The following is a 27,303-nucleotide window of genomic DNA, read 5'->3' as shown; positions in this document are numbered from 1 at the left end:
TCGCGGTGGAGCCCAAAACTCGAGAATCCCTCGGCGGCCCACCCCTTCGTGTTACAGCGCCCACGATGCCGACTTCCTCAACCGCTTGGCCCCTTACATCCGGGACCTTCAGGACGCCAAATGGGTGGGGCCGAGGCGGGGGCGGTCGCTGAAGCGGGAAGCGGGAAGCGGGTCATCGCGTCACCATAGAGACTCCGGAAAGAAGGTAAGAAATACAGGAACACGGGTACAGCACCGATTTCTGAGCGGCGGCAGGGACTGTCCGAAGCTGAATCCTCTCCCGTGAAGAGAGAAATCGTTGTGGCGCCGACGTTGTAAGAGTTGTACCTCAGGTTTTACCGGACGTCCTAGACACATCCTTTCAGCACGGTAGACACTGATTCACCTGTGCACGAAAAGGTATTGTTGGCTGGGGGTCGGGAGGAGCGGGGCCTCACAGGCTGCTAAAAGCCGGCTTGGGGCCCGGTTCCGTGGAAGGAAACCCCGCGGAGCTGGAAGTTGTCCCGAGTGGGGGATGGGCTTACACTCTGTGGTGTCCCCGAGGAAAAGCAGCGGAAAACCACGTCCGCGGCGGAGAATCTCCGTTGTCTAGAAAGCCTTCGGCCTGCTGCGAGGGGCTCTGGCTTCCTGCGACGGGGATTTTCCCACAGCGAATGCTCTCCCCACTTGCCCAAACCACGGTCCGCCATTTTGGGGGGCGGGGCGGGACGTGCGGTGGGCTGGGTGGTGAGGGGGCCGAGGGGTGGGGTGCGGGGTGCAGTGCGCTGCGGTGGGAGGGGCAGCTGGGGAGGTGCGGTGTGCGGTTCCGTGCGGTCGGAGGTGAGGTGGACTGGGGCGGGGTGGAGGGCCCGGGGTGGTGAGGTGGGGTGCGGGGTGAGGTGGGGTGTGAGTGGTGAAGCGGGAATGGCGGTGGAAGGAGGCCCGGGTGGTGAGGTGGGCTGTGAGTGGTGAAGCGGGAATGGCGGTGGAAGGAGGCCCGGGTGGTGAGGTGGGCTGTGAGTGGTGAAGTGGGAATGGCGGTGGAAGGAGGCCCGGGTGGTGAGGTGGGCTGTGAGTGGTGAAGTGGGAATGGCGGTGGAAGGAGGCCCGGGTGGTGAGGTGGGGTGTGAGTGGTGAAGTGGGAATGGCGGTGGAAGGAGGCCCGGGTGGTGAGGTGGGCTGTGAGTGGTGAAGTGGGAATGGCGGTGGAAGGAGGCCCGGGTGGTGAGGTGGGGTGTGAGTGGTGAAGCGGGAATGGCGGTGGAAGGAGGCCCGGGTGGTCAGGTGGGGTGGGTGGTGAAGCGGGAATGGCGGGTGCTGCGGTGGAGGCCGGGGTGGTGAGGTGGGGTGGAGGGCCCGAGGTGGTGCTGTGCTGCGGGCGTGGGGTGTGGTGCTGAGCTTGGGTGATGAGTTGGGGTGGGGGTGTGTCATGGTGTTTGGGGTGCAGGGTGGGGGTGGCTGGTGGGTCGGGCCTGGACCCTGGGCCTACTTGCTGACCCTGACCTCTTGTCCCTTTTGGCGCTCAACCACCTGAGCCACGCAGCCACTCCCAGTTCGCTGGGGCTGAGCTGGAGAACAGAGTCTCACCAGGGCTATGTTAAATGGAGACAGAGGAAACATACATGACGCGTGCCTACATCTTGCAGAACTTCCCAGAGGAACTGTTTCCTGCCTGCCTTGCTGGAGTTAACGGCTACATGCTGTCTTTAGTAATTGTGAACTGCTGAGGATGCAAACGTCACTCTAAAAGGCTGATACAAGGTGCCAGGAGCTTGGCCTCGTGGTGCAGAGCCTGCCTTACATGCACCAAGACCTGGGTTTGATTCCTCGGTACCACATACATTAAAAAAAAAGGCCAGAAGTGCTACTGTGGATCAAAGTGGCAGAGCTCCACCCTTGAGAAAGTACAAGGATAGTGCTCAGGCCCTGAGTTCAAACCCCAGGACTGGCAAAACGTTGAAAACTATAAATAAATAAAATGGTGATGGAGAGTTCATGAGTCCTTATGTTTTTGAAACTGCAAACATTACATGCAGTGTGCTCTTACTGAGAAATGGAGTGTGAACACTGTACATGTTGACTACTCTGATTTGCTCAGTCTGATCTTCTGTCTTGTATCCCACAAATATATAACATGTTCCAGTGAAATAGTGATACCCTGAACATTTCAATTCTTAAAATTGTACATGCAATAAATTTATCACAATCTTCTATATCTTCTTACTTTGACCTAATAGGCCAGCCATAGCGGTGCTTTATATGTGACAAATTTTGTTGTTTCAAGTAAGACTCATTAAGGTCTAGTTTTTCGGGTTCCTTGACTAGAGTATTAAGCACACTGAAAACCTTGGATTTTGATTTTGTGTGTGTGTGTCTGTGTGTGTGTGTGTGTGCACCCTACAGGAAAAGGATGGCATCTGATCAGCCTAGGAAACTGTTTGTAGGAGGCCTTAGTGCAGACACCAGTGAAAAGGACCTTAAAGGGATCTTTTGTGTGTTTGGACACATAGCAGAAGGTAGGTCTTTGCTTAAGCCTCTGTGTGGGTAAATAGATGTTGAATACATGAATAATCTGAAAATGGTTCAAACAAAATGTCTGTTCTTGAAACTTGAAAGACAAATACTAGATTTTAAATGAAGCACTGACTCCCTGCAATGCCCTAAGCATCTGATAGCACTGAAGATGAAAATAACAAATGTGTTGTGGAAACATGTGAAATGTGATGGGCTTGTTGTTACTGAAATATTAGTGAATGTGTAACAGGGATAGATGTCAAGAAAGCTTTGACTGCTGTGCCCATCAGCATAGTATTAAAAAGGAATCACTGTTCATGCCGTTTTATTCTCCATGTCCTTACATACACTAAAACGGTTTCTGTATATTGCAGTTATTTTGCTGAAGAATGGGGAAACGAAGAGGTCTAGAGGCTTTGCTTTTATTACCTTTGATAGCCCTGCGGATGCTCAGTGCGCAGCCAAAGAGATGAATGGAAAAGTAAGCATCTTTTAGTATTATCCTACTTGCCAAAATTCAGCACTTGCCAAAATTAGTTTCTTTTCTGCAGTTGACATAATATATGATGATGTGGTGAAAAGGTGATATGATGCCATATGGCCCCATTGACACTTTGTGTTGTAATATACTCAGAAATGGCTGTCAATCATGTACCTGTGGTTCAAAGTTCATGAACCTAGGATTCATTTTAAAAGAGGATGCAGTCAGGCCATGGAGGCCACAGATGATTGTGTTAGACACCTAAAAACAAAGAAACCGAGCCGGGAGTTGGCCTAGTGTTAGAATGCTTGCCTAGCATTCACCAAGACCTGGGTTCCATTCAACAGTACCACATACATAGAAAATAAGCCAGAAGAGGTGCTGAGTCTCAAGTGGTAGAGCTCTAGGCTTGAGAAAGCCCAAGGACAGTGGTTAGGCCCTGAGGTCAAGAGCAGGACTGGCAAAAAATAAATTGAAAATGATGTTTTTTATCATACGTTACAAGAAGTAAAATTAAAAGCTAGTAAGGCTGAAAGCACTAGACTAGGAAAAACCTGAGCAACATTTTACAAATCTTGAGTTCAAGTCTCTGTACAAACACAGGCCATAATCTTGGGAAAGGAGTAGATAACACAGCTTATTGAGTAGATACTATAATCTTGTTTCATGTTCCTATTCCAAGATCATCTTCAATAATATGTTAGCTTTCCATCAGTTAGCCCTTGCAGGGCAATAGTGGTCATTGTGTAATCCTAGCTATTGGAAATGGCTGAAATCTGCTGGAGTTTAGTTTCAACTACATGAGACTCCATCACATGTAACATTCCAGGTGTTAGAAGTCTGTCTAAAGTTGTAAAGATCAAGAGAAGCAGTCCAATGGGCTTGAGATCTTGAGTTGTAAGTGTGACACCATAAAAATAGGAAAAGTGCAGAAAGGAATGACAGAACAGATTAGGAAAGAAAACAATGAAAAGAATTAAAATGTATTACAAAATGTGGGAAGATTTCTGAGGGTTTGTTTCTGTGAGGTTATTGTTTCCCAGTCCTGGGAATTAAGTTCTGAATCTGTGCAATATCCTTGGACACTTTTTGCTCAAGGGTAGGTCTGTGCCAGTTGAGTCAATAGTGCCACTTCAGGCTTTTCTGTGTATATGGTTCTGAGGAATAGAGCCCATGGCCTCACACATGCTTGGCGAGTGCTCTACCACTCAGACAGGCTCCTGGTCCTTCTGAGTGTTTTGTTTGTTTGTCTACTCAACTACTGCTTCTTAACAGATATTCTACATGCTTAAAAATTGTTATTATTGTAAGTGTAAAGATGATGTACAGAGAGATTTCAGTTACCTAAGTAAACTGTGTGGTTTTTTTTGTGGACAGTTTCACTTCTTGCATCATGCCTCCGGCTCTCTTGCTTTTGCTATATTTTCTTAAGCTGAAAGTACTGCTTTTTTGCCTGGCCAACCTTACCTATAGTTTTCTAACTAACAATGACATCTAACTTGTTCTGAAAATTTTGCACTGATCCTTTATCTTCCTAATCTCCTCCTGCACATTACCTGGATTTTTCCTAACATAGAAGTATTTCTGAAAATCAAAGCTTTAAAAGACACATAGGCAGGGTCACACAGAATTTTTGAGAAATGTGGATATGATGGAAACTAACATGAACAAATTGATGGATCCTTTCTGTCCTATAATTCTTTGTATTTCTCACACACAATGATTTCAGTAAGTCACTCTCTTGTTTATTTTATGGTAGTGATTATAGATGGCTTATTTTTTCTCCATCTTGAAGACAGTCTATCTATCTTCCAGGATTATAAATTCTAGAGGTAGTGAATCTCTAGCCTCTTTAGATTTTCTGGTGTCTATATTGAGACTGGTATTCAGGTCTTCAAGTCTTGCTCCATTTTCCTCTCACACAGGTGGCTCTATTTCAGTCAGTCTTAAAGTTTTGCCTGATAAGTGGAAATAAGAGTCTCTTGGGTGTTGATACCGAAGTAGAATTTAACTCACTGTTCTAAGTCATGAAGCCACTATTTATTCTGGAGTAGTTTGTTTTCCTTTTTTCCTTACATAATTCTGTCATCTTTTTTGATTCTTTTATCCCCATACTTTAGCCCTTCCTCTTTATCCTTAATGATATTACCTCATGTATCTGCCTTATAGAAATTGACTCTCTTTGGCCTCTCATTTGATAACTATACACAAAATTTAACAGCTCAAGAGGAATTATTATCAGTGATTTATTTTGTTTTAATGCAAATAGAAGGATAGATTAGCATCTCTGTAAACTAATGTTTTATTCTTTCATCCAACTCATGTTTTATTCAGCTCTTCCTCTGTGTTACACCTTAATGCAGTACCAGCAGAGTGTTCTGAATAAGTGGTCTGTATACTTTTATTTTTGGAAGGGTTTTACTTTAATACTCTGCTTTTTTTCTTTATATATATATATTTTATTGTAATTAATAGAAGAGTTACATGATATTTGCCAGACTGGAGGTGCATTCGCTCTGGATACCTTTATCTCAGGTTAAGGAAAATGAATTCACTTCCACTTGATGGAAAATGGTTGTTAATTTGAAGCATATAGTTTGAACTTTCTTATATTTGCAAGAAAATATGAAGTGTCAACATAAAACTCAAAGCAAATTAGATTGCATTACAGTAGAATGATTGATTTTTATTTTTTCAGTTGTTGGATGGAAAAGTAATTAAAGTAGAGCCAGCTGGCAAACCATCTTCTGCCAATTATGGTAGAGGGACAGAACCACCTATTTCAAGAAATAGAGTGACCCAAAGAAGTCTGAGCTATGGACGAGGAGGATACGATGGAACTAGAGGCCATTCTTCGTCTGAAGGGAACTTTGGTAATGTTTTAAAAGATCAACACGAAGGATTGAAAGCCAGGATGTTTGTAGAGACAGAGTTAAGTCTCACTTACATCCCTATGAGCAGAACTTAAATTTACTGCTAATAAGAAAAGTAGTTCTAAGCATTTTAATAAGTAAGATTGACTTCTGTCACAAAATACTTTTAAATTCACTATGGTGTTGCCAGACAATAATAGGAATAGAACAAAAAGTAAAATTCTGTCTATATTCATTCAACAAGTTTTCTCTTTTAAAAGTCATTATGTGCTGGGAGCTTAGTCTAGTGGTAGAAGTGCTTGCCTAACATGCACGAAGGCCCTGCTTCCATTCCTGGGTACCACATACATAGAAAACAGTGGGAAGTGGAGCTGGGTGTGGCTTAAGTGATATTGCTCTAGCCTTGAGAAAAATTCAAGGACAGTGATTAGACCCTCAGTTCAGGTCCCACAACTGGAAAAGAAAAAGTTATGCATAATTCCCCCACTCTGAAGCAGTGCTGTGGCTTAAATCATAGAGCAGTTTCCTTGAGCTGCAGAGATAGATGTAGCAATTAGGTCTAGATTTCAAGTACCAGAATCCCTCCAGAAAGGAACAAAGGCCTGGGTTGGGGAGACACACACACACACACACACACACACACACACACACACACACACACACACACACGGAGGGAGGGAGGGAGGGAGAAAGACAGAGGTGGAGGGAGAGAGGGAGGGAAGGAGAGAGAGAGATAGAGACACCCCTATCCTCTGATGAATATTTAAATTTGAAGGGTTAGTCTTGCAATTGATTTGTTTTTGTTAAGTGTCTTTTGTGATTCTGTCTACAGCTTGAGCAACAGCTTGAAGTTTAAATTTACTTTATGAACTTACTAGAGCCTGGCATTCTCAAATGTGCCTTTGGTTTGGGAAAGACCTAGAAAACTCATGTTGTATGTCTTTGTGTCATATGACTAGAAGAGAATGAGCCATAAGATTTCTAGACATTTCTTTTTCATTTATTCGTAAAAGGGTGTCCTTACTATTTCACTTTTTTTTCTCCCAAGTGCTGGGCTTGATTTCAGGCCCTGAGCACTGTCCTTGGACTTTCTCAAGGCTAGAGCTTTACCATTTGGTCCTCAGCACCACTTCCAGCTCTTTCCCTTATGTGTGATAATGAGCAACAGAACCCAGGTGTTCATACTTGCTAGACAAGCCCTCTACCACTACACCAAATTCCTGGCCAGACTATTTCATTTTTAAAAGAATAGTTTGGCTTTAAAAAGGAAATTATGAAATATGTAGTGAACATTTTATTTATTCATTTATTTTATGAAAGTGCCCAGTGTTAGTTCTAGTCATTAACTGCAGACTCCTCTGGAAAGTATGCAGTGTTTGTTGTGAGTTAGATACATATATATATATATACATCTTTCCTTGTCCAGTAAATTGATTTAGAAGCAAAAATCAAAAGATCATTGTGTTTTTTTTTTTTTTTGCCAGTTCAGGACTTGAGCTCAGGGCCTGAGCACTGTCCTTGGACTTTCTCAAGGCTAGAGCTCTACCACTTGAGCCTCAGCACCACTTCGGGCTTTTTTCTATTTATGCGGTACCAAGGAATCGAACCCGGGTCTTCATATGCATGCTAGGCAAGCACTTTACCCACTAGGCCAAACTCCCGGCCAAGATCATTGTGCTTATATGAGCATACATTTTTTGTCTTTTCAAGGAATTTCACCCAGCCCTGATATAAGGACACATTATTTCCAGTTACACAGAGACAATAGAAGTGATGGAAGGATTACTTTTATCAGTTCATTGTATATACATTCTGTGCAGGGCACTTCCTCTTTATGCCTAATTTCTGTGTCTTATATACTCTAGTTTAACTTACATTTGGTGAAATTTGAGTTCATGTCAGTAATGGGTTCAAAAACATGTTTTTGACACCAGACTTAGATGAGTAGATATCAGTAGAATTAATATTTCATGTACAACATTGTTGTAATTCTTTCTTCTCCTTACTTCTTTACTCTCCAGTTCTCTCACATATCTTTAAATGTGTCTTCAGGTTTTAAAACTGGCATTTGGAGGTAGTTTTATAACTTGCTCTTGAATAAAAAAATGTAATTCTAGGGTTTGGAAGTGGTGAGGTTCATTTGGTAGAACACACCCAATGAGCAAAATGCATCAGGAACCAAGTTGAAATTCGAGTCTCAAACTTTAAAAAAAGAAAGTAAGAAAATAAAAAGGTAATTCTCAGTTTTATGGGTTTGATGGGGCTTTAATCCTACATTATGTCTACATAGCACTTTTAATACTTATAAATAGAAGTTAAACAATGGTAGGTAAAATAGTAGCTCCTTAACTAAGAAGATTTTGTTTTCAATTCAGGTGGCAGCAGATATAGTCCCATTTTCAACATGAGCTCTCCCAGAAGACCCTTACTAGTTAAAAGAATCCCATTTCCTAGAATTGCCAGTCCTCCTCCTAAAAGATCTAATCGTTCTGCTGCAGTGGGAAGCAGTTTTAAAGTGAGAGAACAAGGTATCTACTGCCTAGTAAAAGAGAGCTTCTTGTGAGTGAGTATAGTATCATATGAATGAGATGAAGCTGTGGTCAGGTAAGTCCTTTGAGTGTAAGAAACAAAACAGGTGGTGAGAATGGTGTGGGCAACTTGATTGAGAGCTCAGTTGTGCTTTCCTTATCAGGTGATCTTTGAGATTTCTAAGACATATCTATTCAATGGTTATAGGTTTTAATCAGTTCTTTAGGATATTGGTGTAATAGTCAGTTTACTACCATTATAAGATGAGCTTGCTTTCAAATCTCTTGGAGAATTTCTGTGTAAATTTCTATCAGGATTCTCTGCTATTCATGTTTCTTTTCAATAATTTATGTGAGCTCTCCATAGGAGAGTTTTCTTCTTTTGTATGTCTGCTCTAGTTTTTAATTCTGTGTCATAGGTAAAAGGCAAACCCAAATATGATAATCAGTCTTAACCTCTATAGGAAGCCCATTAACTATCTGTATTTCTATGTAAAAATTACAAGTTACATCTGCCATATTACATTGATGCTTAATGTGACTCATTGGCTTGGATTAAGTAAAACAAAATCAAGGCATAATATAGTGATCCACTTTATGTTGCCAAGAATTGTGTTGTTGAAAGGAACGGATAATAAGATCAAATGATACAGGATGAACTTACTGTGAAACATCATTTGTCATGAGCAGAAAAGAAGTCACTAGAAGCCTAGATGGTATTTGAAATAAATTCAAAATCACAAGAGGCAAACTTGAAGTGATAAGAGATTTATTTAGTTGCATGTAAATCTCAAAATGCAATTCATTTTTCAATAAGAAGCACATAAATCACTATGGCCATACATTTATAGTCTCAAATACATGCCTAATGGAAATATTGAAATTACTTGAGCACAGAATTCAAAGTAAGCCTGAGATGACTAAAATAGCAAAACTGGAAATGAGGATTGAGTAGAAGAGATAAAAGTATAGATAGATAGATACTGGCATAAAGTTGAAAAGATAGCCAATAATTTGGAAGTCATGAACTTAGGACTTTTGCTTAACTTTTGAATTGGGAGGAAGGAACTTTATGGTATATTTACATTTTACGTGTAGAAGGTATAAACAACAAGCATATTTCCGCTAGGAGATTGAACAGTAATCAAAATAGATTAGCTCTTGTAATAAGGAAGGTAAGTTATCCTGTGAAGATTTTTATTTACACATGATTTTAGAAGACATAGTATGTATGTTCCATATTAAATATATATTATAAAGATATTTATATCTTCATTTCTGTATCTGTGTACATATATATATGTATCAGTGAACTTTTGCATAATATTGACATCATACAGTAGGAAACTAAATTAGCATAAAGTAAGGGAATCTTGCTCCACTAGCTTATTATGGAGTCCCCAAATGAGGGCAAATTAGAATGAATGTAGATGTACAGTATTCTGCATGTGAAAAGTCAATACAAGATTTCAAAATTTTTTTTGTCTATGATGGGACTTGAACTCCGCACCTGGGAGTTGTCACTGAGCTTCTCAGCTCAAGGCTGCTGGTCCACCCCTGGGCCACAGTACCACTTGCGATTTTGTGGTGGTTAACTGGACAGTTAATTTTGTGGTGGTTAACTGGATGTCTCACAGCCTTCAGTTCTCAGGCTGACTTTGAACAGTGATCTTCAGATCTCTGACTCCTGGGTAGCTAGGATTATAGATGTGAGCCACCACAGCTAGGATTATAGATGTGAGCCACCACAGCTAGGATTATAGATGTGAGCCAGTTCTGAGCTTGAGCTTAGGGCCTGAGCACTGTCTTTGGACTTTCTCAAGGCTAGTGCTCTACCACCTGAGCCTCAGCACCACTTCTGGCTTTTTCCTATGTATGTGGTACCAAGGAATTGAATCCAGGTCTTCGTGCATGCTAGGCAATCACTCTACCACTAGACCAAACTCCCGGCCCCAGGATCTCATTTTTATCTCAGAAATAGGTGAATTGTTTCTGTAAGCTGAGGAATGGAGAGTTAAATTTAATAGGAATTAAATAATAAACAGTGTGTATGTTCTGCATTATTGTTTTCTGCTCTTATATTTTCAAGTCATTTCATAGACACACTAAATGAACAGAAAAAGTAAACATGGTAAAACGTTGTTTAAATGTAAGGACAGAGCATTAATTTTTTACAATGTAAGTGAATACTGGTCTTATCTCTGAAGCATAGGTCTAGAAAGAAGTATAAAGACATCTGAAATCTTAAGAACTATTCAAATTGGAACATCTAAGATTTAGAAAAAAACTGTTATTCATGAGCAGTAGCATGGAGAATGTTTGCCTAAATGATGTGCGATGTAAACTTTTTCGCATATATTTTATTGTAATTGTAATTGATTACATTATATTCACCAGATAGAAGGTGCATTACTTCACAAATATTGATACCCTTTTTCATGACATGGTCACCATTTCCCTCCCTCCTCCTGCACTCATCTTGATTTCCCCCCTTTCCTATCCAATTTCAAATAACCAATTAAACACATATAAAATATATCAGATAACAAGGTGAAATATTGTAACAATATGAGATAACCAAGGGATAGCAAAAGAGATAACATAGTACCTTAAGGACAATAATCACTCATTATATGGCTTTTGTTTTCTTATCCTGGTGGTCCTTACATTTACTGTCATACTATTTGGCCTATGTCTCTCGATTTTGTTCTATTGTAAATCTCTGCTAAGAGATTATGACAAATGGGCCTATGTTGTGTTGCGTCTGGCTTATTTCACTTAATACGATTTTTTTTTCTAAGTACACTAAGCTATTTTCAATCCAAAAGACACAGCATGTTTGTAAGCTATGTCAGATGAGATGTGTCATAGTGTATTTTCCTTATTAGATATTTTAAGCCTATAATGCTTCATGTAATGTAACTTTAAATCAAGAAGATTCTCTTATGTATGTTAATGTATTCTACAAAATATTTGCTCATTTAAGCAACAAATAGCTCTCTAAGTATACTGTGAGGCTTTAAATGGTATTTTGAAAAGATAAGTGACAATTTAAGTAAGAACATGTATAAACTTAGTTTTTTTCTGAGGAGCTATCAAATGAATTTAACCAGGATGGTAATAACATGTAAGTATTAGAAGAGAATTTCCGTTATGTTGGCCCTACATTCCTCACTGCACTTGAAGGATTGTGTTGATATTGAAAGAGCAAAGTCCAGTTATAACACTACTAAAGAAGGTAATGGGTATATATGATGAGTGAAGTGGGCGATACACATCTACACAAGGCACTTGTTTGATAAAGTGCGGTAGGTGAGGTATATTCAGTATATTTTTCATGTATGGAAACATACCACTGTGTGTGTTTCTTTACATATGAATGATTATGTCACATATTTACATATGGTTTATAATATTCCTGACAACAAGTAGATCAGAAGAAACAACAGATGTTAAAAACATTAGGAGCACATTGATAGGGGAGTTAAGGTTCTTTGGGTGCTTTATACTAACAGTGATTACATTATATGTTTACACAGGAAAGGTGAAAGAAATTACATTTAGGAAGTAACTTTTTAGAGAGAGGAATAAGTTGGTATATTTTGAAATACTTTAAAAATATTTCTCATAGGCTAGGACAGTGTTTAAATTTTCATTTTATTTCATTCATTCTCAACATGAAATACCTGACATCAGCATTTTAAAATTAAAGGTTCATTGTCGTGTGGGAGAGAAACTTATGAAATGATGCCCCGCAGAAATCCAGTCTCTTTTGAGAGTGATGACTATGCATCACCAAGCGCCAATACATATTCTACTAAAGATAGGTAAATAAGATAACAAAATGACAGGTTTTGAAACAACAGGCATAAATTCTTCTGATGAATACATATTTTTCTTGCTGTCTGTTGTGTTCTGAATTGTTGCACATGTGTTTTGGGCATTGGTTTATGTGATTTGGAGAAACGTCTACTCAGTTCATCTGTCTATTTTTACTTTGGAGGAACTTTCCTTGTTTTTCAAGAGTTGTTTGAGTTCTGTCAGTTAATTTTCTACTTTGAATTACCCTAGAGAGACCACCTGAGTTTTCGAGGCATCAAGGGTTATGCTGGAGCACCTAGAGAATATGCATACAATAGTTATAGAGGTTACTACTCTAAAGAAAAACGTACTTCTAAAAGCTACAGGTATTACCCGTTCTGTTAAGTATGCTAACTGAAGTTGGTAATGCTTGTATTGATTGTTGCCTTTGTTTTAAATTTAGTGATCGTGGTGGCTATGATGGGAGTCATGGTAGAAATGATCATTCCAGTGGAGGTTCGTATCAAGACACAGGTGACTGTTGTGGTGAGGAAAAGTCCAGTGTTGACATGTAAATGACAGAATTACATTGCTACCCAAGCAGAGAAAACTACTATCTACTGTCAGCTTTTGGTTACTTTGAGTATGTTTGTGATGTCTTAATCGCTTTTCCTTAGAACGATTTTAAAGCCGAATAAGGTACCTCATAACTTTTTACCTTAAGGAAAATTGTCACAGCATAGGGTAAAAGAGTACTTAACTCTATGAAGCAGATATAACATTAACAATTTGAATTTCTGTCAAGTTTCAGCATGTCATATTTAAGTATTTCAAGACATATGCTACTTATAACTCATGTATGATACAAAAACAGTGTTGTCATACAGTAGTATGTCATCTCATCTTTGATCTTGCAGCAGAGAATCACCATACTGCACCAACTACACGAGAATTCACCAGGACCTTTGGTGGAAACAGTCGTTATGATGATAACCGCAGCTCACAACAAAATGCAGAAGAAGAGAAGGAAATGCTGCAAGCAGCCAAAAAGATACCCATTTTCGTGATCGCGAATATGGTGTGAGACAAACAGGGCCTCTTCCTTCTCAGAAGAGGGTTTACCAGGCTCCTCATGAGTCACAAAAGTAGCTCAGCGAGTGTAGGTTCCTGGGAGATTGGGAGATTGTGATGGAAGGCTTGTAAGAGAGTGAGAAGTATTAGTACTTTCACTTGCATACCAAACTTCATGTTCCAACAGAAAACTAGAATAGTACTTTTCAATGTTAAGTGAGTATTTCTAAAAATGTTTTGGTTTAGAGGAACAGCGTATATTTATGTTCACGTTAAAAATGGTATATTTCATCTGAACAAACAGTACATTTGAAGTAATCCAATGGTGTTTATGTTTCTTGAGAAAAGGAAGTTAGGATGGGGGATTAAATGTCAGAATCATTACTTAAAATTTTATTAGTAGGAGCTACAAAAGAGGTTGTGCTTATGTAAGTCTGGTTATAAGTATGGTAAATGTGAGCGTGTGGATGTGGGTGCTCATACAAGCGTCTCTGTGTGTGCTTTGTTCTGGGCCTGAACTCAGTGTCTGGGCCTGAGTTCAAGGCCTGAGCGGTATTGGAAATAAGAGTCTTCTGGACTCTCCTGCCCAGGCTGCCAGGCTGGCTTCCCACTGGGATCCTGAGACCTCAAGCTCCTGAATAACTTAGTGTTATGGATGTGAGATACCAAGCCTGACAAGTACAATGCATTTTGATCAATGTTGCCCCCTCCCTTCTTCTCAATTATTTTCCCCACCACATATCTACTGTCAAGTTAAATAGTTAACATTTTGATAATGTACATTGAACATGATTGCCTTTTCCCAACTGTCTCTCCTACATTCATATTCCCACCCACCTTAACAGGTTTCTGCCCCCTTTATTCATTTTGTTAATCAGTGCACTAGGTTTTCAGAGGAGTAACATGTTTGGACTCCTTCTCCAACAGTACTTTCTGTTACTTAGTTTGTTGTGTTATTTGTGTTGTATAAGGTACCTTGTCTGTTGGTAATTTTATAGAATAAAAGTACATAGATACAGTGCTGTCTACTGTCTCAGTTTATGGTCACACATACTTGAGAAAAGTACCAAAATTTAAGTTTGAACCTAGGGAAAAGTGAACATGAAAGAGAGACAATTGAGGATGGAGAGGGAAAGAAATGGAAAAGCACTGAGCGAGTATGATCAACAAATCTTATAAAACAATACTGATGCTTACTAGAATACTTTGGGGAGAAGCAGAACAGATAGATTTTACACTGAATACACATGTCAAAGGACAAAGTGGAAGAAGGAAAGCCAGGAGGGTTGGTATTGCAAACAGGAAGATAAAAATTCATGATTGCAACCTGGAGACTGGAAAGAGGAAGGCAAGACTCAAAGAGCAATTAATGATGGAGACCAGTAATGCTGGAATGTGTGTATTCTATTAGAAGGATAATTCTGTAATACTGTATGGAGAGAAAGCACAAATCATTTTTGTGTGTTCCAAATTAGGTCGTGTAACACCTCTTTGGACTTCCTCCTTTTTTTCCCACTGGCTCTTCTAATACAGGTCAGCCTAAGAGGAACTAGAGGAGGAGGAGTAGTATTTTGTGATCAGAGATTAGAACTCCAGGGTGCTGTCCCTTTTCCAGCAGTAGTGTCCTGAAACTTGCCATTGACATATGCATGCTAGAACTGCTAACTCCAAAGTCAGGAGTAAAACAAATATGAGATAGGCCTCTGTGTATGTTCTTTCTTTGCATACTGCTAGATTTAGTCTTTCTTCCTATGAGGATCGATTCCCTATACATACACACACATAGATCTACACACCTATATTTATAAATAGGTGTACCTATATATATGAATGTATAGATATATCTGAACATGCATATACCATATGTGTATGGTATACACATATAACTATGATTATAGGTACACACCTGTGTGCATATACATACTGTATAAATGTATTTATATATGCATAGTTCTTCATTACACAGAAATAGGGAAGGAGAAATGGACAAACTAAACACAGAAAGACAAGGACATATGCATAAACCAAGTGAGAACTTTATTTCAACTAGCATAGTGTTTTGGTTAATTAAATTTTTTACATTTATTGTATTCCTGTTAGATAAATCTTATCCTGTGACATGAAACTTTGGATGACACTTCTATTTCAGTAAAGAATATCTTTGGGATTTTGATGGAGATTGCATTGAATTTGTAGATCAATCTTGCCTTTCTACTTGCTGATGGCCGCTTTAATTTATTTCTTTAGGCTTTTATAGTTTTCATTAAATAATTGTTTTACCTCTTTGGTTAGGTTAATTCTTATTTTATTCCATGTGGGGCTATTGAAAATGGGATCCTTTTCTTGATTTCTCCTTCTGTTTGTGTATTGTTGGCATACACAAAAGCAACTGATTTTTGAAGGTTGACTTTGTATCCTGCCACTTTGCTAAAGTGGTTTATTAGTTGTAGGAGTTTATTGGGTCATTTAGACATAAGATCATGTCACCTGCGAATAGGGATAGTTTAATTTCTTCTTTTCCTATGTGGATCCCTTTGATGTCTTTCTCTTGCCTTATTGCTCTGGCTAAGGGTTTTAGCAGTATACTAAAGAAGTGGTCATCCCTGTTTTGTTTCTGATTTTAAGGTAAATGGTTCTAGTGTTTCTCCATTTACTATGATACTGGCTGTAGGTCTGTCATAAATGGCTTTCATTATTTTAAACAATATACCTCCTATTCCTATTTTTTGTAGTGCTTTCAACATGAATGGATGCTATATTTTGTCAAATTCCTCCTCAGCATCCAGAGAAATTATCATATGATTCTTAATCTTAACTCTATTGATGTGATGCATTTACATTAATTGATTTGCTACTGTTAAACCAGCCTCGCAACTGTGGGATGAAGCCTACTGGATCATAGTGTATAGTATATTTGTTTCTGGATTTTGTTGGCTGGTATTTTATTGAGGAGCTTTGTGTTTGTGTTCAGTAGAGAGATAGGTGTATAGTTTCCTTTTTACTGTTGGATCTTTCCCTGGTTTGTGGATGAGTGTAATATTAGCTTCATAAAATTAGTTTGGTAACACTCGTGCTTCTGTTTCTTTGTAAGAGTTTCAAGAGTATACGTATTAATTCATCTTTAAAAGTCTTGCAGAATTCTGCAGTGAAACCATCTGGACCTGGGTTCTTTTGGGTTAGGATGTCTCTGATTGCTTACACTATCTCGTTGTGTGATACTAGTTTTTTAGATGACTTATCTCTTTTTGATTCAATATGGGTAGCCTATATTTATTTTCTAAAATCATCCATTTCTACTAAATTTTCCTGTTTCTTTGAAAATAGAAAGTGCTTATTGATAAGGGTCTCAATTGTGATTGTCCCTGTAGCATCTCTAATTTTGTTTATTTGAGTCTCCCCTCTCCATTTTTGATTAATCTTGCTGGGGATCTATCGATTTTATTGATTCTTTCAAAAAACCAAATTTTTATATATTAATTTTATGTATAGTAGATCTTATTTCATTGTAGTATTTCTGATTTTGTTTTATTTCTGTTCTCCTAGTTTAGAGTTAACCTGTTCTTGAACCTGTGCTTCAATTGCTTCTTTAGGTTGTTTACATGAGCTTCTTCTGTCTTTTTAATATGGGCACTTAGTGTGATAAATTCATCCACTAAAACTGCTTTTTCTGTGTCCCATAAGTTCCTTGATTTTTGTTACATCTTGATTTTCATTACATTTGAGAATGTTTTGTATTGCTTCTTTGATTTGTTCTGTAACCCAGGAGTTATTCAGAAGTGTGTTGTTCAGCTCCCAAGTATTTGAATAAATTTTACCCTTTATTATGTTGTTTAGAAATATTCTGATTCCACTGTGATCAGCTAGCATGCAGGGGATTTCAACAGCCCTCTTGTATCTACTTAAAATTTTGGTGTGAACTACTATCTGATCTATTTTGGAATGTGTTCCAGTTCTGCTGAGCTAAATGTATAGCATTTTGTTGTTGGGTAGAAGACTCTGTTTCTGTTTATTAAGCCCAGCTAGGTTATGGTGTCATTTAGCTCAGAGAAGTCTTATCTTTTGCTGAGTTGATCTGTCTTTTGGTGAGAGTGGCATATTGAAGTTTCCCACTATGACTGTGTTTAAGTCTGTCTTATCAAGTAACTCGAAGACAGTTTGCTTGATATACTAAGGTGTTCCTATGTTGGGGGAGTAAACGTTTATAACCGTAATATTCTGGTTATGAATTGACCTCTTTTGTATTATGTAGTTTCAGTGAGGTGGGTGTTTTGGAGACAGCTTATTGGTGGATCTTGCTTCTTAAGCCAATCTGCTGTTATGTGTCTTTTGATTGGATTATTCAGCATGTTCACACTTAGGAAAATTAGAGAGAAGTGGTTAGAGTCCTCTGTCATTATTTATCTTTCCTTCACCCCTCTCTCTCTCCCTCTCTCCACCCCCTCTCTCTTCCCTTGTTGCCTATTCATTTATAGGTGATAGCTTTTTCAATATATTTTATTATAATTAATAGAACGGTTATATTATATTCACCAGATAGAAGGTACATTACTTCACAAACATTGCTACCCTTTCTCATGTCTTGGTCCCCATTTCTTTCCCCTCACCGCATCTTCTCATTTTTTTTTCCACTTCCCTGTCCTATTTCAAATAAACAAACATATATACAATATATCAGATAACAAGGTGAGATAGTTTAACAATATGAGATAACCATAGGACAACAAAAGAGATGAGAAATAATATGTAACTAGGTTTTGTCCTATTCTAGACCTCAGCTAGGAGAGCCCAAGGTTTATACTAATTATTACAAATGAGGGAAACTACTGAGCCTATGTTCCTTTGAGTCTGGCTTATTTCATTTCATGAGATTTTTTTCTAAGTCTTTGGTCCATAGCTTCTTGATAGGAATTCTTGCTGTTCAGAAATGTGTTCTTGATTATTTAATATGTTTTTAATGCTAGTTTAGTGTGCATATATTCATATAGCTTCTCTTTCAAATGAAATATTCTCCCTCAAGTGTAAATGCTATCTTGGCTGGATATATCACTCTGGGTTGGCAATTGTTGGTCTTCAGATTTTCTTGTTTTTAGGGTTTGCATGGAGAGGACTGCAGTGATTCTTAAGATCTTTGATTTTTCAGCATTAAGGATCATGTCTTTGTTATTCTAGTCTAATGTTTTTACTACTATGTACCTAGGAGAGTTCCTTCTGGGGTCTTGCTTATTAGGCATTCTGAAGGTGTGAGAAAGATTTTCCCATTTGAGTTTAGGGAAGTTCTCTGCTATAATCTTGGTGAATAAGTGTTTCATTCCCTTTGTTTGAAGCTCCTCCCCTTCATCAATTCCTATTACACAAAGAGTGGAATTCTTGGCTGAGTCTGCCAATTCTTGGACTTCTCTTTGGTGAATTATGACTGATTTTTCCAGACTGATGGCTCCCTCTTCCAGCTCTAGTGTCTTATCTTCTGTTCCTGATGTCCTATCCTCCATCTCCATCAATCTGTTGCTCAGTGCTTCCATTTTAGTTTGCAATGTGGACTTTGATCCCATCATGTCTCCTCTGATAGCATTCATCTTTCCAGCTAAGGAAGTATAAACTTTGTCTATTTGTCTACTTCTCTTTTAAAATCAAGGAACTCCTTGGTAAATTTCCTGCTTATATTCCCAGAATCATTTTTGGATTTCTGCCTTAATCTTTTTAGGCATATCTGCAACCATCTCCTTGAACAGTCATGTCTCAATTCTCTCCAGGCAACATTTATTTAGAGCTGACTGCTCTCTCATCCCTTCACTCTTGTTACCTTTTGAGATTTGTGTGGGACTTCGAATGTTTATATATTTTGTGATTGTCTCTGTGTATGTTACCATGTGTGTTTGTATTTGGACAGAATACAACAGTTGCATGAAGTGTCATGTCTTGTATGAATTCATTGCTGAGTTACTCATACATAAGAAATTAACTTAAAGAATAGTACCAATATTTGAGTTTGAAAAAAATTGAGTATGACACAGAGCTTTCTGAGGATGGAAAGGGAAAGTAAGTGAAAAAAGAAATGGCTGAGGACAATGTAAACACTTCATATTTTTGCATGGAAATATTAATGAAGCATAGTAGAATTGTTTGGGGAGAGGAGAGCATCAAGTGGAACAGGTGGATTTATTAAAAAATATACTGTATAGTATATGGGAATAAAGTACACTAATAAAATCCAGAAGGGATGGTAATTATAAATCCTTCCCCAAGATAGAAGTCCTGTTTAGAATTGCTTTCTCTTAAAGATAAGACCCAACTTAAGGTGAGTGCACCCATTGTGTTAGAAATGTCCAGGACATCTAGAGCTGAAATAGATGACAACAAGCAAAGTACTATTCCCAAAACTTATATAATTCCTTGCAAGAGAAAAACACCCATGTCCCATCATCAATAGGATTTTTTAAGTTTGAAAGTGGACTCGGGAGCATGATTTTCTGAGAAAGGATGAATGGGAAGGCACTCACCTCTGTGGAAAAGTTCCCATAGCATTTTCTTTTGTGTACCATGCATAGTCCCATGCAGTAAAAACAGGCACACAAGAGAAATGCCATGCAAACAATATCCTAACAAGGATCTTTTTTTTGCCAGTCCTGGGCTTGGGCTCAGGGGTTGAGCACTGTCTTGGACTTTCTCAAGGCTAGCACTCTACCACTTGAGCCTCAGCACCACTTCCGGTTTTTGCTATGTATGTGGTACTGAGGAATTGAACCAGTCTTCATGCATGCTAAGCAAGTACTCTATCACTAGGCCAAACTCCCGACTCCCTAACAAGGATCTTTTCTTTTTCCACAGAGATTCTCCTGGCCATTCACAGAATCAGGAGAATATGAGTACTTTGATGGTTTCTCAAGGATTAGTGAACCTGTTCCACACATAAGCATTGTGCTTCCACCTCTCCTCACAGATGCCTTTGTCAAGAAGATACCTGAGGTTCATATGACTACACAAATTATTTGATTTATGATGGCCTTCATACCCATTTTCCATCAAGAAATACCAAATCATTTTATATGATTTCACGAAACATGTCACAGAAATTCCAGAAATCTATTCCATTACTCAGTCACCGAGAAATCATTCCAGATTCCCTCCTTGTACTTTATATAATGCATTGTTAAATATAGTGTATAACTTCACACGATTGCAAATATTTATGGGATTTGCATTTCCACTCATCAGAACACATACATGTATGTTTGCATGTGCATGCATGCGCGTGCGCACGCATGCTCACACACACACACACACACACACACACACACACACACACAGAATTGAGAACATCCCAAATAGCAGGTACTGAGTTAGGTTATAGTCCTGTGGCAGTAGTCAGTACTGTGTAGTCAGTACTGTGAGGCTAAGCTGAGTAGCATCATGTGAGGGTTCCCTGTGTCCTTAGGTTTTAAACACAACCAAGACTCCAGCCTTAGAGCTCTATGAAAATATTTGCAATGTTCATGTTATCTCTCTTTATAAGCTTCTATCTGTCTCTGACTCTCCCTGCCCCCCTCCAGCCAAAAATAAGCACTAGTTCTCTAGAAGTTGCAGTCCTGGACAGAACCTTTCTCACTTCAGTGAGTGGCTTGTGCAGTGGTGACCATGGCTGGGATAAGAAAGTCCTTTCCAGTTCTAAGCTGCAGCTTGATTCTGGATGCTGCAGGTTGGAAGTAGCTTCCAGGCAGTGGAGGAGCTGATGCACGAGGTCTGGCAGGGTTCCCCAGGGAGGTGTTGGAAGGCTCTGTAGCCCTTTTGAATGCAGGCCACTCATAGTCTTCTCTGTGAGGTTTCCTGAGCACCCACTGATCTCAAGGTTCAAGTTATTTGCTAGAACCCAGGTGGACCTTTTGCTCACCTGTGACTTTGAAGTTCCTTGAGCCTTTGATTTAGGTGTATGTGGGGAGCCGGAGCGGCCGCCACTAAACAACCTCTTAGTCCTCCTTATCTGGTATGTGAATGCAGAGCGTTTGCTCTTTCCTCTGAGTCTGCGCGTATGACGTGAGAGGCCTGACCAATCCCGAGCTTTAAAATGGCCCTGGCAGCGGAGCGACCAATGGCAAAAAACCCCGGGTTCCTTGATTGTATGTAAGCAGCTGCATTTTCCTGCCCAGGCCCTTTTCGCTTCCTGCTCTCCCTTCAATCAAAAGGCTCTCCGATAAAGTATGATTTGAGAAGAATCCTCAAGTGGTGGTCGTTCTTCCTCGCTGGTCGAGGAACTCACCGCAGGTGTAAACCAGCTTCTCATTAGATTGCATAACTAGTGAACTGCCTTCACTCTCATCACCCTAATCAAGGACAGAATACTGAGCACAGGGCTTTCTTCTGTGTTGCCAAAGAAAATTAGGAAATACAGAGACAGATGTAGTAGTAGGTTGTGAGGGATCACAGGATTATAGGCACTTGGGCCCTGAGTCTCCAGCATGCAGATTTACTTGCAGGTTCACACAGGGAAGATTACTATGGAAACATACAAAAACCATAGTATTTAAATGCATATGACAATTAAAGAAAAAATAGCATTTGCAAGAGACATTGGTTCCTTTATTTTTTTTAAATAGCAGACTGCGGCTCAGCAACAGTCCACACACAGGTCTTTTTATCTTGTCCCAGGGCTAAGCTATAAAGATCTCCAGCACTCAAAGCTAAAGTGCTAGCCTTTCCAGTACTAAGGTAGGGGGTACAGCATTCCAGTTTCATAACCCTCTCCAGAGCGGTCTGAATTAACCCTGGATGGACAGCTTTTCATCAATCCAAGTGCTATATAGAGGGCAGCCAGCCTCTCCCAACTTCCAGGCTTCACAGCTCAGCTCAGCATCAGTGTTCCCTTTACCCTGACCCTTACTGGCTTTACAGCCAAAAATAACATTGAGAATGTCTGAGTAGCTTCTAATCCTGTCTGGGTATGCACCCCATAATAGAGCACCAGAGCCAGAGGAAATCATGTGCATGTAAACTTATCATGTTTCCCAAGGAGCACATGTGATTCAAATCTATTACCATTCCCCTTTCAATGTCAGCCAGAATTAGCTGCCTGATCACATCAAAACCAGGCCACAAACATACATCAGTGGGAAGCAGGGGGCAATGCTTCTTCTCCAGCCTCATGTCTAATCTGGCAGATCATGGATTCAGTTTATGCCACAGCCTAGAGCATTGCTGGCTACAATACCAGCAATGATGTAATCCAGGATTGTCAATGTGTAGAGATTCTGACCACTGGTAGATGTGATGCTGAAGGCCAGTGTTGGGGTATGGGACTGCTGACATGACGCTGGGACACAGAGTATACTTTTGAGATACTCCATTTCTTCTTCCTGAGAAATGGTTTGTGATTTTTGGTGAGAACCTTTGGAAGTTGGACCTTCTAGTGTTGAAACAGAGAAAGCATTCCAAGTACTCACTCACACATAAATCTAGACCCAGGTGGCACCCAGAAATAATGAATGTGATCTGGAAGTAGGCATAGAAGACCACTCCAAACTGCATAATTATATAATAATAACTGAATGGCAGGTAAGGTCATATGGTACAACACTCTATGATTTTTAGAAAAGCCAAGCATGGTGGTGGTTACTATTTGTGATACCAGTATTAGAAAGGCTGAGGAAGGATGATCTACAGTTCAAGGCAAGAATGAAGCTACATACTAGACCCTGACCCCTCACACACACACACACACACACACACACACACACATGCACACCAATAAAACAGTATAGTTTTCAGACAAACTTACTTGTAATAGTCAAAATAAAATGTTCCAATACGAAAGATCATGTGTGCAACACATGTAGCTATCACGGAGGAGTCAGTCATTCTGAAGATATGAGAGGAAGAAGAAATATGTGAGACCTCATGGTAAGTTAAAAATAGTGGAATATCCTGTGACCTAAGTTATGTGGAGGATTAGAAAGAATGATATCTGCAGGAGCAAGCCCTAGGCCAAAACTAAATCGCTAAACAAATTAAAAAATTAAAATCAAGAAACAGCTGGAGGTTTGTTGAAACCCCTGCCTATCAGTCATGTGCAACCTGAGTACTACTGAGTACAAAGCTCATTTATACAGAAAAAAATACAATGAAAACAGATTCTTGGAAATACTTTGAGAGTGACCAGTAGAAAAGAACAGATGCAATATTATTTTGTTTTATCTTGAAAGCAGGAGAAATAGTCAAACATGATTCAAGGAAAAGAACATGAAAAAATGATTAAAGCATAATATGCTAATGTGGAAACAGCAATTATGTTATGAATTTTCGAGCTTTAAAATGTGCAGGCACAACAACTGACTCACAGGCCCTGGTGGGCACACATGCTTCATCAGATACACATGCCTAAGCTGGCACATGCTCACTAGGGGACCCAGGTGCTCTAAAAGGCATGTACACAATGTTATGGGTCTGAGAATGAGCCCACCAATGTGAATTTAGGGTTCAAAGAAGTTTATTAAGGTCTTGCAGAATCTGGCTGGCCAGAGACACAGTGCAGAGCTACCACTGTGACCCCAAAGGGGTCTCAAGTTAGGCTTCTAAGGGTAAGCATCCCAAACAGTTTTAGTTGTAGGGTTCCATTAATATAACATCAGCTCTTTTGAAACAAAGGACCTTACCAAATGTAGTTACACATTACTGGGCAGGGGGGAGGGAAAGGTGCTTTCACATTACTCCATAGGGGGTCCAGGGACATTCTTCCCAAAACCAGGCCTGAGGTTGAGTTAAACTAAAACTGCTGTTTTGTAGCATTCCTTAGTTCCCCAGTAAGCGTCCAACTCCTGGCTCAGCTTCTCAACTTAGTCAAGAGGCTTTCTATTCTAAGGGACCCTTACATACACAAGTATGCATATGGGCTTCAAGAGACCCACCTGAGTCAGCTGGCCTAGTCACATCAGCAGGCCCATGCAAATCAGCATGCAACAGGCACACATGCAGGACAGTTGGAATAGGGAAGTGCAATAAAACCGGGAGGCCTACATGCATTTGCTGGCACAGGGACAGGAGCAGATGAACTAGCATCAATAGTTGCAACTCTGTGCCTGCATGCCACCACCAGATGTAACCTTTGCCATCCATTTCCCCATAAGCAGGAATATGTGTCCATGCAGCCACAGGCCCATGCACACAATGGCATGCTTACTCTTGTATAGGAAGCACAGCATATTGTAGGCAAAGCCCATGTGGTGGCCGGGTGAGCAGAAACCTCTGCCCAGTGGTTCTGCTAGGGCCATGCCCATGCCACACGAACACCCTAGGACAGACATAGGACATAGGAGCTTGAGTACACTCTAATAAAGCACAAAAGAATAAAAAAAAACTTCAGAAACAAGAAACAGAAGCACACACCAGCATACACACAGCCCTGCATGTGAGCACGCACGCGCGTGCACACACACACACACACACACACAGGACAGGAAATATCAAACGTGCATATCATCACAAACAAGCTCATTTGCAGGCCTCTGTGCCATACCAGGTGGCCCACTCACAACAGAAACTCCACCTGTACTTAGGCATGCCTAAGCTCACAAACAGACTGCACATACTAGCACAGGCTCTCTTGGATAGGAAGTGCACCTTACTGTTGGCATCCAGTCAGACAACAACAGAGAGAAAATGTGAACTCAGCTTAACCTATGGGCTCCCTCTCCCATGGGGACTCTGAGAGGTTGGTCTCTACAATCTTCAACTACACATAGGCTCCAATAGAGTGCTCACAGGTAAAATGACCATCCTGATAAGGACTCTACCTGTGCTCTATGGCAACATAGAACTGGACAGGGAAAGTCCAGTGGGACCTAGGACTCTGTACCCTGCTGTGACACAGAGCAATCACTTCCCCTCTGCTGGAAGCAAACTCCTTCTCAAGGAGCCCAGCACTTCCTACAAGATTGCAGCAGTACATGTAATGCAAGGGGAGGTCAGGAGCTGAGCCTGGGAAACACCTGGACAAGCCAGTGCCTGTAGCAGCTGCAAGAAGGCAGGCCCATGCAGACTGTGCAGCTGTCCATGCACCAAGAGTGAGATGGAGTCTGCATCCCTTTCTGTGTGGGGCTGCAGAAGTTTCATGGATACTAGGATGCTTGGCACTGTCCTGGCAAAGCCTGGCCTGCTGGAGTCATGGATGGTCTGGCTGGGATTGGAGGAGTGGCTCTTGGCACTGTAAAACTACAGTTAGCTAGAAGGGTGGATAGCTCCTGCTTCAAATGCCACTAGGCATCAGTACATGATGCTTGACCAAAAGGAGAAGGAGGAGATGCAGAGAGGGAGGAGAGAGAAGCAGAAGAGGTAAGGATGTTACCTTTTTCCACACCCAGACACCTAGTCACCCACCCACTTGGAATTGGGAGTCCTCCTCATGTTTCCACACTCATGGAGATCAGGCTAAGATTGATATCTCCACTCCACTAACACACACACACCTCCCAGCTGAAGCTGGGGTCTGTCCATAAGTGCATGTCTCCTTCTGAAGTGGGCAGGCCAGACCTGCTCTCAGTCACTCTGTGATATGAACTATAGATGGAACTGCATTCTTTTCACCTTATGGAGAGACTGCTTGAATCTGATTCTTGGTCATGGGTCCTATTCCTCCACCTCCATGCTCAACCCACCAAAAGATTGCTTTTGAAATAAAGGATGTCTCCTGAATATAAACCTCCTGACAAGGGGACTCTGCCATAATACTAGCAAACTGCTGGCTAGGCAGAGGTGAGAAATGCCTCCAGCTCTGATTTCCTTTATAGTTTAGAAATATGGGTGCTCTTCCCTACTGTATATTATGCCAAGTGAATTCCTCCATTTCATTTACTCTGGCATCCACTCCCCGTAGAAACTGTGTGTAAGAAATGAGAGACAGAGGGCTGGGAGTTTTGGCCTAGGGCTAGAGTGTTTGCCTAGAATTCACAAAGACCTGGGTTCCATTCCTCAGTACCACATTCATAGAAAAAGTTGGAAGTGGTGCTATGGCTCAAGTGGCAGAGTGCTAGCCTTGAGAAAAAGCCAAAGGACAGTGCTCAGGCCTTGAGTTCAAGACCCACGACTTGCAAAAAAAAAAAAAAGAAAGAAAAAAATGAGAGACAGAGAACCAACACAGGCTCAGGGCTTTATTAGATGTCAGATACAATGAGATATTCCAAGCAGGAAAGGAGGCAGCAGAGATTGACACATATTGGCAAAATTTAAGCAAAACTGTGGGAGCAGTCATGGGGTACATTACATGGGTTGTGGGAATTAGAGGAGAGTGATGTTCTGGGAAATGGAACATGACTGATGTAACTGGGCTGGGGTGGGCGGTATGGGAGGGGCCTGGATGTAGGGGAGGGAGAGGGGAGATATTTCATTGAAGAAATGGAAACTTAATAGATTTTTTTCAATAGGAAAGTATGTGAGGTAGAGGATTAAGTAACCAGAAAGCTGATTCTGAGAACTTTGACTATGTTTCATTAAATTAAAAAAAGGACTTTCTTTAGCATACAACTGCATTCTCTCATTCTCTAATGGACCATGATATGAAATTCATATTTAAACAAGATGGAAAGAGGCTTGAGGTGGTAACAATTTTGTAGGCAAAGGAAAAATAAATTACCATCTACTTCAATTGCCTAGGAACAGTTCTTTTTAATTTTTATATTATAGACTCTCTAGAAAGGAATAACATTAGTTGTATGACCCTTAAAGTTTTACAGTAAGTACTCATATAATACATTCGTTAAAGTATTTGAGGCTATTTAGTTTGTAATGAATTCAGTCTGTATTTTATGCCTACAGCATATAATATAAATATGAATACCAATTAAATTACATTATTTCCACATGAACTACTGATTCATTATATGATGTCTATAACTTACTCAAATGGCATCAAATGGGATACACAGACAATTCATCTCATAATTTTCCTTCCTTTAAGGGTGTGATTTTTCAATTAGAATGATACAGTATCATTTGTAAAGGAATGGAACACAGGAGCTAGAAAAAATTTGTTAAGTGAAGTAAAAGCCATGTCAGAGAGAATAGATGGCTGATTTCC

The 27,303-nt window shown here is 40.1% G+C and overlaps 1 protein-coding gene across 6 annotated transcripts; it reads left to right on the top strand.

The window, feature by feature from the left end:
- The first annotated feature begins 129 nt into the window (after positions 1-129).
- Positions 130-14,203, top strand: LOC150040302 (RNA-binding motif protein, Y chromosome, family 9-like). 6 transcript variants are annotated; one of them, XR_016534011.1, is made up of 9 exons: positions 137-314; positions 2,383-2,495; positions 2,868-2,974; positions 5,673-5,847; positions 8,223-8,375; positions 12,088-12,202; positions 12,447-12,562; positions 12,640-12,692; positions 13,094-13,124. XR_016534011.1 is itself a non-coding variant. In XM_090327294.1 (7 exons), exons 2-7 carry the CDS (start codon positions 2,390-2,392, stop codon positions 13,241-13,243), a joined length of 774 nt encoding a protein of 257 aa, XP_090183420.1. In that variant the 5' UTR covers positions 130-205; positions 2,383-2,389; the 3' UTR covers positions 13,244-14,203. The 6 variants fall into 6 exon arrangements, 5 of the variants coding, with proteins under 5 accessions (XP_090183420.1, XP_090183424.1, XP_090183423.1 ...); XM_090327294.1 differs by lacking the exons at positions 12,088-12,202; positions 12,447-12,562 and having other exon boundaries at positions 130-205; positions 12,640-12,722; positions 13,094-14,203; XM_090327298.1 differs by lacking the exons at positions 12,088-12,202; positions 12,447-12,562 and having other exon boundaries at positions 13,094-14,203.
- The last annotated feature ends 13,100 nt before the right edge of the window (positions 14,204-27,303 follow it).

The sequence above is a fragment of the Megascapheus bottae genome, chromosome Y, assembly GCF_031878675.1.
Source record: "Megascapheus bottae isolate mThoBot1 chromosome Y, mThoBot2.hap1, whole genome shotgun sequence".
Lineage (NCBI taxonomy): Eukaryota > Metazoa > Chordata > Mammalia > Rodentia > Geomyidae > Megascapheus > Megascapheus bottae.
This window is presented reverse-complemented; position numbering and strand designations above follow the sequence as displayed.